General features: G+C 27.7%; 1 protein-coding gene across 1 annotated transcript; it reads right to left on the bottom strand.

The window, feature by feature from the left end:
* Nucleotides 1–642: 642 nt before the first annotated feature.
* Nucleotides 643–9,723, bottom strand: LOC129295059 (leucine-rich repeat receptor-like protein kinase PXL1). The gene is made up of 4 exons (XM_054933537.1): nt 9,025–9,723; nt 8,342–8,485; nt 4,969–5,040; nt 643–976 (listed from the first exon to the last, which is right to left on the bottom strand). Exons 1-4 carry the CDS (start codon nt 9,716–9,718, stop codon nt 804–806), a joined length of 1,083 nt encoding a protein of 360 aa, XP_054789512.1. The 5' UTR covers nt 9,719–9,723; the 3' UTR covers nt 643–803.
* Nucleotides 9,724–15,856: the final 6,133 nt, after the last annotated feature.

Raw genomic sequence — 15,856 nt, 5'->3', positions numbered from 1 at the left:
GCACTCTAAACAAGCAATGAAGGAAAGAGAGGTCCTACCAATATTTTTTTTTTTAAAAAGTGATGATGTGGAAAATGAAAAGGGAGTTGCAAACAAGAATAAAAGCAAATAACCAATAATCTATTGGTTCAATAGCTCTCGTTTCTCTATAAAGAGAATTAAAAGAAAAATCTTCATGAAAATAAGTATGAAATAAATGAAGAAAATTATTTAAAAGAAAAACTATTGAAGAGACTCAAAAGAAAAGAGCATGAAAGGAGCAGGAAGGGCAAATCCTCACGGAATCAAGAACAATATTACATAGTTACCCCTGTTTTCTAGCCCAAAAAATAGAGGTAAACAGAATAACACTTCTATATTTGTTGGACACCAAAGTGTTGCAAATTTAACAACACAATTCTTATGCATGTGGAGCCATGAATCTGAACATGTAGTTAAGGGATCTAAAGTAATATGATATGAGATAGTGAAGATATAAATGTAAATAATGGTAATTCCATATTGCTTTCAAGAGCACCAAAAGTCCAGAAGGTAGAAAGCAAGACAAAGAAAACCCAATAAATGAAAAGGACCAAAAGGAAAAACAAATGTTTCTAATGTTGCTTTCAAGAGCATCAAAAGTCCAGAAGGTAGAAATCAAGACTTTTAAAATTTGGAAGAAATGTTTCAGGATCATCCTTTTTCTATAAACTTGTTAAACTATAGGTTGGAGATCAAACCCTTAGTTCCAGTAGCAGGGACATATTTATATGATATAGCTCTGAAATGAACTTTCCCAAAAATGACACGAACATAATAAAAAATTACATATTATGATCAGTTGAAAGTGTACCTTCAATGTTATTTTCACCAAGACCTAGCTCTTGAAGTTTTGTCAAATTTCCAATATTTCTTGGTATTTGGCCAAACAACTTGTTAGCAGCAAGATATATAATTTTTAGGTTTGTGAGATAACCAATTGTTTGAGGAATATTTCCTGCAACATGATAATTAAAAAACCCCATTATTATGAGTTCTCATGTGTAAGAAGATTATGATAAAAGAAAAATAAGTAACAAGCATAATTTTATGAATGCATTTTTTTAATGTTATTGTGATTATGGATCATAAATAATATGAAAAGTTTCTAACAATGTATATCAAAACTCACAAAACATTTTGAATAAAACTTACATATATAAACAAATTTAGAATTACTAACAATAATTATAATATAAAAATAATCAAATAAAAATGTTTTGCCTTCCACTAGTTAAGTTAAAATATTTCTTTAAAAAGATGATGTGCTTGTTAATATTATATTATTGAATTGTAGTTAATAATATTAACTTTATTAATATTATACTGCCCCTTCTTATTTTCATTCACTTATTATTTTTTTTCAAATTTTGTTGTTGTTTGTTTATATTTTTGTTATTTTTTTCACTCATCTTTATTTAACATTTGATGTCTTGAACTCGATTTTTTGAGTCATTTTCTTCCTTAAATGTAAAAAGCCTAACTAGGCACATCACAAAATGTGTTCATTTGGATACAAATGACTCAAAAAAAGTCAACAAAATGTGTATACCTAAATAGATAATGATCAACAAGTAGCATATGAACCATAGGACAATGAGACATTAAATTTTAATTATTCAGGGACAAAAATGACTGAATATTGAGTTTAGGACACTCGCAGAACCCTATGCTAAAAGTTTGTTGACGAAATCTTGAATCAAAATAAGAATATAAATATTGAATAATTTGTGACGAGAAAGAAGGGATTCAAATGAAAAAAATTATATTGTAAAGTTAAATGATAATACAAATTTTTTTCTTTATCACTTTTTGTCAATCCTTCACGTGAATCTTTGCACTCAATCACTATTACTCTTTTTATTTATTGTTTTTTCACCTCACTGAAATCACTCTCACTCACTCACTCACTCACTTCACTTTCTCTTGTCACATCACCACGCTCTTTCTCTTCCCATAGTAGCACCCACTAAACTCACAATCCAACATACTCAATACTTCCCCTCACTCTGATCACTTGCTGCGCGCGTGTACATCTTTTTTATATGCACTCTAAAATGTTAATATTTTTAAAATTATATAGGAGTTACAAAACCAAATAAAAAAATATGAGAAATATTTTAACATATTATTTATTTATTTTTCATTATATATTACCAATGAAATAAAAATATAATTGAAAAATATTTTATCTAATTTTAAATTTTATTTCTAAAATGATCAAATATAAAATAATCTAAAAAAGTTTAAACTACAAGCAAATATAAGAAAATAGAGGGAGGTAGGGGGCAAGAAATGAAAAATATTCATAGGAAAAATTTTAAAGTGAAGTTTTCTTTCTAAAATCTCTCCATTTTTTGAGAAAAAGGTTTGGAGGAAAAATATGAGGGTCTCACATATTATTTTCACCTCAATATTATATTCTCTCCCTCCCATTTTTCGGTCCTTAGCCAAGCATGTAAATAATGCAATTTTCTTCCCATTTTTCTCTGGTGCCAAGCATAGCAAGTGAAAACCAATACCTGAATTCAAAGTTTTTCGGGCAATTCTTGTTGGGTCTATGGTACCTAATTTTACTGAAATTTTAAATTTTAAATTTCTCCTTTGAATCCCAATAAATTTTAATAAATTAAAAATAAAAATAGAATTACTAAAATACTCATCATTTTTTAATAAAATAACTTCCCTTAACTAAATTGGATTTTTAGTAAATATATTTTATTTCTAATTTCCTTAAAGTCCTTTGAAATTTAATGAAACTTTCCTTACAAGAGACCAAACTGAAATTCTCCCCTTTTATATTCAAAAGCTTTGCAATGGGTTGAATTCTCAACAAAATTATAAAAGATTGAAAATTATATATAAAAATGGAATCCAATTTTGTTTTTTGAAGATAAGTTTAATCTAGCCTTGTATATTTGTTGATCCGTAATTAATAGCATTTTGACGGAAACCTAATGGTAAAGTTCTTCAACCTAACAAAAACTTTTGATACGTAACTTTAATTTTTCTATCCGACGTTAATTAGCAGCGAAATTGGACAAAATAATACCAACTTTATGACATTGAGAACAACTACTTGATCAACTTGATTTGTTACACTTAATAATTGTAACTTACTCTAACTGAACATATGATAATAACTGTATGAATAATTGACAAGATGATACGTGTTATTTCCTAACGACAGTTATTAGTTTAATTGAAGGTAACTTGGAAATACAAAAATCACAATAACTCATGATAAAAGAATTCTACTTTATGCCCTATCATTTAAAATCATGATGTACTAGAAATGTACCGCAAATTCTTATCATAGATGCTTTTCTTATTTCATTAGTCTTGTTTCAAGCTTAAAAAGGATAAGGATATAAAACTAGGTTTGTTATTAAATTTCAGAGGTTAGGTGATGTTAATCTAAAAATAAGGATAAAGACGTAGGGTCACTGATCTGTCCATCCAAATTTTACTTTCTATTCACATGTTAACATCATAAATTCTTTAAATTTTTATCTCTTGAAATTCTTATCATTAAAAACATAGTATATCTCATTATTCTTTTGGTGAATTAAAAAATAGAGGAAATAATTTATCTAAATCTTGAGTTTATGTTGCCATTAGTATATCGTGTTAGATAACTAGGAAAATTTAATTGTAAAATATGATATATACATTAAAATACTTAATCTAAACATAATATGACACTGACATTTATGAGGCTATAGTTAACTAGAATTTTTTTTTTAGAAAAAAAAAACTGCAAGTGATCTACAAATGTGATGATAGAATTATCAACTAAATTTTAAAAGTTATAAACTACCATTATACATACATACAAATATACATACATATATGTATGTATTTCAATATAACAAAATAAAAATTTCAATATTCTATGAGTGTTGATATATAATATATTTGAAAGTTGCATCTCGATTATGAAATGTTATATTTGGAGATGGGCTTATGCTTCAGCTACCCAATGTACAATGTCTTTTTTGTTTGTATCTAAGAAGATATTGGGGTGAGAAAGTTAAAAAAAAAAAAGAGCGACAAAAACTTTTAAATTTTGGCTATCGGGTTGTGCTTATTTTTCTCATTTTTATTTTTCTTTTTTTAATCAAATTCATAAAACTATTTACCACCACATACCCATTCCCCATACGATTCATTCAAACATAAATTCCAATTCTAATGATTTGAATTGCACTTTTTTATAGAATTAAAAACCTTCATATTTAAATCTGAAAATTATAGAGACCATTCTATATTACTATTATAAAATTTATATAAAGCTCCACAATTCATAAAAATTTAAAAGTACAACTCACCTTACACTTTGTGCAACATTCACGGGTCAACATTTAATTAAAATTATTTGCATTTAATTTTGAAATTAATTTTAAATTAAAATTCTAATTTATAAAGATTTTAAAATTAATTTAAACACTGATAAAAATAATCTCATGTACTAATTGAAAATCACGTATACTAAACTACTTAAATATGTATTATTTTTGAACTACTTTCCAAAAATATTCTATATGCACTTTAAAATATTAATTTTTTAATTATTTTGCAAATCCATAAAGGCAAATCCACTTTGGCAGCAAATCCATTTTCCTTGCTCTAAATGGAGATTCATCTGTTCCAAACTAACAAAATGCTTTACAAGACATCCTAACCAGCATTTCTAAAATTTTTGGAAAAGAAAATTTTTTGGCCAACCAAAGCTAAAGACTTATTTTTTTGTTTAAAGAATTGTTATAAAAGAAAATTCCACTCATAAACAAATTTATAAACAAAAGGAAAAGTAAGAAAAGAAAATGCATTTTTGTTCATCATAGTAGTAACACTGAGAAAACAACTAACTAGAGAGAGAGAGAGAGAGAGAGAGAGAGAGAAAACTATATATAGTAACTACAATATCATAACTTGATGAAAAATTACCTTGTAAATTATTATGATCAAGATATAGCTCTTGAAGCATATCCAATTTTCCCATATCTTCTGGTATATCACCTACAAAAAAAAAAATGCTTAGAGATCTATAATTCAAATTGTTCACAGATATATCTATTGAGAATGGTTCCCACGTATGTGATAAAGACATAAGAAATATGGCTTAATCCTACAAGTGTCCATGTATGATGAATCATTTTTATCAAATCTAACTTGTAGACCCTTATTTCCACTCGTGGGCCCATCTATATTTATATATATGATGATATAGCACCTGAATGAGCTTCTCTTTTCCTCATATGTATTTTACATCAAAGATTATGTTTCATATAAATGCCAATACATGCTGCCACATTAATCAATCTATACAGACCATCAACCAACAAAAACAATATTGTAAGATCCAAAGCTGTTGGTTCCTCTTATTCATTAATTAATAAAAAAAACAAATTTTATACTTTAGACATGTTCTTACCATCATCATTTAAAAGAACAATAATTAATGGTTACTTTTAGATAGTCTTTTAAATGTAAGACCAAAATTTCGCAAACATAATACTTTGAACCTACAAGTAAGTAAACAAATGGGACAAAGGTTATGACTCTAAGATGGCAGCTTGCGCAAGTCTATCAACAATTGCCAAAGATGCCATATATTAAGAAAGGAAGATATTGGAAGAATTACAACCAAGTCCCACATAAGGATACAATTAGTCAAAAACCTAACAACACATGCAAATTATAAGCAACATATGGAGCAGTAATTGTTTGAACAATTTTACATGGTTTTAACATAATGACAAAAGGAATTCTGTAAATCCTCTAAAGTGACAAATTGACTAGCTAGCTAAAAGAGGATTACAAAGAACATTCAATTATTTTATCTTACTCAAATAAAAAAAAATATTATCATCAATATATCATTGAAAAATAATAGTTACAGAATAATGAAACATTAATTTCCTTAGGGAAATTAATTTGAACAAGGATGTGAACTTTTGCAAAGCTGTTTTCATCAATGCACAAAATGCGTGAACTTTAATAATTCGAATACCCGTATAAAAAGGCAACAAGTTGGAAAGGAAAATCTTCAAAAAATCAACAACGCAGAAAAAATGTGTTTTGGATGTACGCAGCAAACTTACCCACAAAAAAATTATTTTTTCTTTTATTTTTTAAATAGCTAAATAGATTTTGCTGCTAAAATTTATATCATATAAAGTTTATAAATTTTTCGTTTCAACATGTTTGAGGACATGTTCGATAGATTGAAGGAATAGATTAAATCTAGATGAGATTTGTGAGGAATATATATTTAATAATGGGTAAATGAGCAAATTACTTCTAAACTTTAGGTCTAGCAACACTATAGACCCCTGAACTTGTTTATTGTGTAAATTATTTTTTCAACTTTTGAAAACAGTTTAGTATGGCCCTTACTATTAACAAAAGTTAACTTTAACTGCTAGTTAATTAAAAAAATGATAGAAAATGACCTCTAAAATTATTAAAAAAAAGATCAAATTTTTTTAGTCATTTTCTATTATTTTTTGGGTCCTTGTTTGTAATTTTTGGACCATTTTCTATTATTTTATGTCAACTAATAGTCAAAATTAATTTTTATTAACAATAAGGGGCTAGATTGCACTATTTTTTAAAAGTTGGGAAAACAATTTGCACAATAAATGAGTTCAAGATCTATGGTGCTATCAAATTTAAAGTTTAAGTGGGTAATTATCTCATTTATCCTTTAATAATTAATCATCAATATGAAAAATCTTCTTAATCACGTGGCTTCTGTTCTATATTATATGTAGTTGAGGAATGGACCGCATCACCAATAACAAGCCACAAAAATAACACAAAATTGATGAAAAGTTACATATTATAATTAGTTGAAAGTATGCCTTCTAAATTATTTTTACCAATGTTTTTTGGTATTTGACCAGACAACTTGTTTCTACTTAGGAATATAACTTTAATGTTTGAGAGAGCACCAACTCTTTTGGGGATATCTCGTGCAATATGGTAATGATAAAATGATTATGATGCATTTTTAATTAATAAAAATTATTTTTGAATTTTTTGATAAACTATTTTCTACAAAGTTAAAAATTAAAGTAAGGTGTATGTTTTGAAAATTATAGAGTGGTTTCAGTAATATTAATAAAATTAAAAATAAATGGATATTAAAAGTTTCTAACAATATATATCAAAATTCAGAAAACAATTATTCATTAAAAAAATTCACAAAACATTTTGAATAAGATGTTACATATATAAAAAAATTTACAATTACAAACAGTACGTAGTTATAATATGAAAAATGGGTGAAAATAGTGTATAATATATATAAACAAATTTACAATTACCAAAACAATTATAATATGAATTACGTACTTTTGTAAAGTTAATATGTTGTTAATACATTTTATATTTATATATTTGTATTTTTAAGTTTTATATTTGCTTTCAAAAAGTTTAGATGAGGTGGGTCCGAGGGTTCACCAGGGTGAGGGAAGGCCTTCAGGCTTAAAGAGAATTCATAGAGTTACTTACACATCACCCACCAACAAGGTATTTATAAGTTTTATATGATTGTACACCATCAATTATCTAATAACATTTCTCTCAAATAATAAAATTAGAAAATTATTTTCAAAAATAAGGATAATAAAAGTTAAAAATGAAAATTCAAATACTACAATTTATGTATATATCTATATATTTCTTTAAAAAAAATTCTCTCGCCCACCTTTGATTCTAATTTCAGGGCCAATTCAAATAAAAATAATGGAGATAGCTTGAAAATATAGTTATATCTAGAAATTGTCTTTTTTTTCGTGCCATCTATAAAATTCTTATGAGTGAAGAGCTATCAATTGGATAAATTGATTGCACATTTTAAGATCAGTCATCATATATTTGATTTATTTAAGTGGCAGATCCACATATGATATAGCTTGAACTTGTTCTTTTGGTATTTTATACCAAAGATTAATTTTTGTTCAAAAATAAAGCCCAAGATATGCCATACTGCCACTCTAATCATTCTATAAAGCCCAATCAAAAGTTGGTTCCGTACCCGCTTATTCCTCTTAATTGAAATTCTAATGATGTTTATAGACAATAAGAGCAGAATGCATGGAATGACATATATATATAGATTAAATATTTTAAAGTATATGACATTTTTATATATCCAACCATCTAATCTAGACTTATATATTTTGGGTTACATAAGTAATAGCATTTTGACGAAACATATTGGCATCTCAGTTCATAATTTCAAGTTGCAAAAGACAAGAAGTAAGAAAAAGAAATGATCTATAGCGAATTAAAATTTGCGTAAAAATTATACCTTGTAAATTATTGGAACCAAGATCTAATTCTTGAAGCGAAATCAAGCTTCCAATGCTTCTTGGTATGTAGTCAAAGAGTTGATTTTGACCCAAATATATGATTCTAAGATTTGTAAGATTGGCAATTTCATTGGGAATATCTCCTGTGTGATCACATTAACAAAAAACAAAAAAAAACAAAAAAAAAGCAGTGATATGAGTGCTTGTGTATAGATTATAGAAAATCATAGAAATATAATCTAACTTTATGGACATGATCATATATGGACAACATGTAGTATATAGATAGAAATCATATAAATTTAAAAACCATTAAAAAATCTCTTGCATTATGCGCTGGCTCCAAGAACCCAAGTGAAAAGGACAAAAAACTAATAACAGCATGAAAAATAGTTGTTCCTGACGGTGAAGGGAAAACTGAATGATGTTAATAATACACTATGTTGTGTTGAAAGCATGGTAATGAAGTGTCACAACAAAATTAAAACTCTATACAATTTATAGTTTCATTTATCATTCCTAATCAACATAATCAATATATATATGTTCTTCCCTTTCCAACAAAATCAACGTTGAATAAGAGATTGAATATAACTTATCCCAAGACACACTAACACCAACAAAAATATTTGAAATGATTTGGGAAAAAATATGAATTTACCCAATATAATGAAAGACATACCTATTAAAGAGTTGTATGACAAAGACATAAGCTCAAGTGAGGATAAGCCAGAAATAGTTGGAGGTATTTTTCCTGAAAGATTGTTCCCTGCTATGCGTAAAATCTTCAAGTGCTGAAGCCTTCCAATAGCAAGTGGAATAGATCCATGGATGAAATTATCATTCCAATCCAACATCTCTAACTTTGACAAATTTGATACACTTGGAGGAATAACACCTTTAAAACTATTATTACGAAAAATTATTTGCTGAAGAGAAAATAGACTTCCAATCCAAGCTGGAATTTTCCCATGAAATTCATTAGAGCTCAAATTGAGAATTTTCAACTTATGTAACTGCAGCAACTCCTTTGGTAACTCACCATGAAAGTTGTTACTATGAAGGTCAAGTTCAACAAGGGAGGACAAATTCCCCACTTGTGAAGGTAAGGTACCCTTGAGACTCGTGTCAGCAAGATTCAATACACTTACTCTCTCGCCGTTAGCATCACAAGTAACCCCAACCCAATTGCAAATGAAAGAAGAGTTGGACCAATTAGCCAAGTGATTGAATGGGTCTCCCACAGAATTTTTGAAAGCAAGAAGTGCTAATTCATCGTTTTTGGTGAAATTGGTTTGACATAAAGTTGGGGAGATGATGAGATAGCAAAGTATTGTGAACATCGAGAAGAAAAAATGAAACCAAAGGTTGGCCATGTTGGATTGATTTAAGGCTTATAAGATTGACGAGAACGATGAAGAAGGTCATGCTGTATATATATATATGCCTCAAGGTTGATAAGCACTGCTCATAATGATAATAAAAGCCGAATAAAATGTGAACCTAATAAAAGCATTTATATTTTGTGGTGGGAAAAAAGTGTACTACTCGAATTCTTCTCAAAATAATTAAATAATGTGCCAACTAGTCAAATTCTAACAAAGAAACAATATTGTGCCATTTTTTCCATGGTGCGGTGGGTATTCGAGTTGACTTGGTTTGACCAAGAAAAATATGTAGACAAATAAAAAAAAAATTGTCACAACCCATATGACTTAGCTTGTTTTTCTCTTGAGAAGAGAGACAAGATAATATCTGCCTTACGTGCTAAGTGAGAATGGAAATAAAATAGAAAGAGGATGGAGAGGATCTGTTTCATCATCGAGCTTTTGGTTTGATAGTAGAGACATGTTGGACCTACAACTAAGACGACGCGAAGATAAGAAATGGCAAAGCGAATAGGTTTGGCTATCGAAATAATAAAATGAAGGGGGGCTGGCCTGCTAGGGAAGATGAAGAGGTTCACATCGGTTCCTTTCATCACAATAGGAGTGAAAAATCAATCAGATTTCTTATTATTTTCCAAAATGTCACCGCCTCTTCTTTTTACACTTGTTTCTTTTTAACCGGCATGAAATGTTGATCTAAAATCATATATTTGTAGTAGTATTCACTGAACCTCAATATTCTGAATACTATTATTATTGTGCCATTTTAACATGCATATGGATTGATTGGCTTAAAAATTTTCACCGTTAGTGAGTTGTGAAAATACTCAGCACAATCTCATTTATAGAACATAATAATTTTGCTATCAATGAAATAAAATTAATATATATGCATGGCGTACTTACCTTCAAGCTATATAAAATCATGTTTAGTAAAAAAATAATCTATAATTCATTTTTTTGATAAAATCTATAATTCATTTTTAAATCAACTATATAGTTTATTTGCAAGAGAAATAAAATGGGGAAATGACATTAAAAGAACCAACAGCTTCAATTAAGCTTAAACAAGGACCAAAAGATTTGGAAATGAAAAATAAGGACCAAAGATCCTTTAGTAAGTTGGTCTAAAAATTTGCTACTTTCATCCCCATAATTTGCAATCATCAGAAGAAGAATTAGATAATAAAATTTGCTAATTTAAACAACTTCCAAGTAATGAAGTATAAATATTTTAATTAATAAGATATTAAAAATATAACATTTTTAATTACTTACCGGTGTTTTTGCTGTCAACGATATAATTCAATAATAAACTAGTAGATAGCCGGTTAATGTGGATGGTTAAAATGATATTTTAGTATTTTACATAAGGAAAAAATAACATTGGTCCTTTGTAATTTAGTTGTAATTTAGAAGATTTAATTGATATTAATTCTAATAGGATACTTGTTTGTATTTTTTTAATATTTTAATAATTTTTTAAAATATTCAAATTAATTAATTGTCAAAGTTAACATTTATTAATAATAGGGACAACATTGCACTAATTTTATATGTTGAATAGGACATTGCACCACAAAAAAGTTAGGATATCATCATCATATACTCCTGGGTGAATGGTTGATAGTTAAAAATATGATTTAACCTAATAAAAAATAAATTTGATAGGGAGCTATTAATGGAAGGAAAAATGTTACTATATTTTATTATTATATATATATATTGATATATATACACGGACTTATGATATAATTACAAAACGAAGTCCATAAAACATAGCCCAAGAAAATTACGTACCAGGCTTAAAAAGGATTTCAAAAAAATTTATTTAATTTGTCGATCTTAAATAAAAAATATACCAAAAAATATAATTCAAAAAATAACAGCTAGACATATCATAAGATAAACAATTTGTTCATTATTAGGGACATAGATATTTTTCCTTTATATTTATCACTGATTAGATCTAATGAGCTCCACTCACCCATGGGGTGTCGGTATTTTCATTTTCCCATGAAAAGATAGTCCCAAGAAGAAAATTTGAAAAATATGTGAGAAATTCCGAATGAAGCGTAATGTGCATAATTACCACTTGAAAGTAGAACCATTTTTTCAAGCGAAAATTCCTTTGAGTGAATTCCATGAGAAATTGTTGAAAAATTGGGAAAAAAAGTATTAAGAAAAAAATATATGAACATTTTGGATTAAGCGTACTATCTTCTCTTCGGTTAGCTTAATGACATCAATATGCATCTCGCCACCTTGGTTCTCTTCCCACTTCCAATAAAATCATAGGAAAAATTAAATTGTTTGTTTCAAGTTTTGAAATAGGCCTTTATAGTTTATACTTTCAGAAACAATTGCATGAAGTTTGTGTGGTCAAATATGTTAGTCGCTTAAAGTCCACTTTTCACTTCATTTTTTTTTTACTTCCCTTATTAACTGACAAAAAAATTCAAAATAACCAATATAAAAAGTTCTTCCTACAGTAGTGTATGTTTTTTTTTTCAGGCACATAAATTATTAGTTAAAAAATTGACTTGTAAAATGGTGTGTGTAAAATTGTATAATAATAATAATAATCTCACGTTATTTTGATCAAAACTACATTTTGACCAAATCCAACTAAACAAACACATACCATTTCATTTCTTTGTTATTACGAGAGCCTTTGGTTTTACAAACCAATAAATGGGCTTAGCTGTAATGTCCCTAGAAAAAGTGATTGGAATTAGGTTAATTAACATTATATGAATGTAATGATGAAGCGTACAAGAAACTCTTTACCCGCATTTACAATGTTGGGGAAGATATTGGCGCATTTAATTATCAACTTGTTGGAGAAGATACAAGACCACATATTATTGCCCCGCTTCCTCTATGCCAAGGACATATGAGTTTACTTGACTTGGAAATGCAACACTCTTTGATTATAAAATCAAATTTATTCCACAATAAAGATATACGGATTGTCTTGACTAGGAAAAATTATGTATAAAGTATGAATTTTCACCATTCATGACTTCTTTTTCTCTTTGGCCATGTTAATGAGTTATGTTAAAAAAAGAAACAGAAAAAAGAAACCACCCCAATTCATAGAACCTCCACATTATCAATGAAATAATTAAAACAAATATATAAATTATTTTTATTCCATTCAGCTATAATTGTGTAATTTTCTTTACACAATGACTATATGAATACACTAACAAAAAGATAACTACCATTTATAATTTTTTCTCTTAAAACAAAATAGATGGGAGGTCAGTCATCAATGTATCTTAAAGATAAATTCAAATATAATTACAAATAGGACTTTACAATATAGCGTGGAACAACTTTGATTGAATTTGAAATAAGATATAACAGCGCTTATACATATTGATGTCAATAACAAGTCCTAGGAAATGAATTAAGAATAATAATAATACTAATAACAACAATAGAAAAGTTACAAATATAAAAGAGTTGTGAACTTAGTCTATAGCGTTGAATCTATACCCAGTCAATTATGAATTAATGATAATTAATGGATGAATGTGAAAAGGATAATTAATTGAACATGCTAATAAAACATAATTTCAGAATTTTTTTGCAAAGTATTTTCAGAATATTATTAATTAAAATATTATTACCTGAATTTTTTTTGGCCAATCATAAAATAATTTATTTTTGGCTAATTTGTATGCAAAATAATTAACATTCACCTTACCTCATCGGTAATAACATAAAATATTATTTTCAAGGAAGACTATATTATTGTGCCCCTTTCTACATGCTAGTAGCGATATATGAGTTGACTTGATTTGGTATGTAAGCAGAAAAATGATATAAGATTCTTTTTCTTCGACTATAACATCAATAAGCATTGTAATGTATAGGAAACTTTCTCACTTATAGAACCTCAACAGATTTGGTTATCATTTAAAATGACAATATAATATACCTATAAAATATTGAATTGAAAAATTATTTTGATGTAAAAGTATTTCATTGTTAATTTAATTTTGGCTAATTTTTTAAGCAACAAGATTTATTTTCTTCTAATTATAAAAATCAAAATATACAATGATAATTGTTAGTGAGTGACATTTGACATTGATCATTGTGTCATTTGTTCAACATTAGATATATAAGCTGTATTTTTTATCCGTTTATTTTTGTAAAAGATATATGAGCTTGAATAAGAAAATTATGAACATCAGACATATTTCCATATGCCCCACCCACCATTGGCAACTTTTTTAAATTAGTGAATTGAGAAAAAGAAAACAACCCAATTTATAAAACCTTACAACCACGTTTTGTACCAGGCCTCGTGATAGCATTTGAAGTGCATTTTTATGCCAAACACCTGACAAGGATTAGCGGAGGTTAGTCCATGTGTCAATTTGTCATGTCCCATCAAAACAACCTTGACTGGCACAAAGTACAAGGTAAACCTCTCTTTATAAGCCTAATCAATTTAAATTTTTCTCATTACACTTGATAAAAATCGACTTTACTAATGTAATGTAAATTAATATTATAATATTCATTCATGAATGTCTGTAAAAATTTCAGTATAAACTCCTTCAAGAGTTGGATTATTATTATTATTATTATTATTATTATTATTATTATTTCTTACAAATAAAAATTCTTAGGAAAATTAATTTTATATGTTAAAGAATTGTTTTTATATGTTTTTTCTAGTCTATTTTTTTACTTGATACATAAAAAATTGATTTTACAACTTACAACACTCACATTATTTTTCTTTTGATCAAATAATTCAACTGATCAAACACATATTCATTAATTTCTTTGTTATTATGAAAGACTTTGATTCAACAAACCAATAAATAGGCTTGGCTGTGATGTCACTAGAGAAAGTGATTGAAATTAGGTTAATTAACATTATGTGAATGTAATGATGAAGCATACAAGAAACTCGTAACCCTCATTTACAATGTTGGAGAACATATTGGCGCATTTATCAACTTGTTGGAGAAGATCCAATGACCACAGATTATTATTGCCCCATTTTCTCTATGCCAAGGACATACGAGTTTACTTGAATTTGAAATACAACACTCTTCCATTATAAAATCAGATTTATTGTAAGAATTGCTAGAGACTGATATGTGTGATAGTCAAATTATTCAAACAAAAAAGAATATCTACATCAATGTATTGTTCTTCCACAATATAAGTATATAGATAGTCTTGACTAAGAAAATTATGTAGAAAATATGAATGGTTACCATTCATGACTTCTCTTTCTCTTTGGCCATATTAATGAATTAGGTAAAAAGACTAGAAAGCATTCCAATTCATAAAACCTTCAGATTATCCACGAAATGACTAAAACAAATATACATAAACACTACTACAAAAAAGGGAATAGAGAACGGTCATTTTCCTTATTATTTAATAGTTATGAACCATTGAGTAATCTGACACTAAATATTCTAGGACCATTTATTCAAATAGTTTTTAACCATTAAATATTGTCCATTTATTCAACAGTTTTTATTCCAAAACCGTTGTATAAATTTTTAGAATTTGAAAATGAGAAATTGTGAGAGATAATATTTAACGATTCTAGACTAAAAAACGCTGAATATTTTGCTATTATTCAATGGTTATTCACTAATAACTATTGAATATATGTACTTATTTAGCGGTTCTATGATGCAATTGTTGAATAGTTTTTACTGCATTATTGGTCATCATATTCAACGGTTTTCTCTCATAACTGTTGAATATTATGACCCAAGTTTTTGCTTTGGCCAGATTGCATTTCTAGCAATCCTCTTGCATTGTAAATTACAAAACGATATTCCAGCACCCAAACACAAATTCCAACCGATAATAGTCACGTATATACATATAAATGTATAATGAATTCCTACAAAAAACTTATATACAACTTGAAGTGCTTAAATTAAATCTATTAGTGGCCAAAACATAAAGCTCCAAATCCCAAAATCTGCCTAGGTTTGCTAACTATCACTGCTATTTGCTATTGAAACTAAAACATGCTTCAAAAATACCGTGTGCTAACTCTTCAAGGACTTCTTCCATTTGAGCGTGGGTATACATGTTATAGTATATGTCCTCATAGTACTATATGCAACA

The sequence above is a fragment of the Prosopis cineraria genome, unplaced genomic scaffold (assembly GCF_029017545.1).
Source record: "Prosopis cineraria cultivar Desert tree isolate PC_DT_omini unplaced genomic scaffold, ASM2901754v1 PC41, whole genome shotgun sequence".
In the NCBI taxonomy this organism is placed as follows: domain Eukaryota; kingdom Viridiplantae; phylum Streptophyta; class Magnoliopsida; order Fabales; family Fabaceae; genus Prosopis; species Prosopis cineraria.
The sequence above is the reverse complement of the archived record's forward strand: the minus strand, read 5'-3'. Positions and strand labels throughout refer to the sequence as shown.

Coding starts and splice junctions, on each gene's coding strand:
- LOC129295059 (XM_054933537.1), bottom strand. CDS start 9,718: ATGGCCAACCTTTGGTTTCATTTTTTCTTCTCGATGTTCACAATACTT. Junction 8,486..9,024: donor GTCATACAACTCTTTAATAG/GTATGTCTTTCA, acceptor GTGATCACACAG/GAGATATTCCCAATGAAATT. Junction 5,041..8,341: donor TGGTTCCAATAATTTACAAG/GTATAATTTTTA, acceptor TTTTTTTTGTAG/GTGATATACCAGAAGATATG.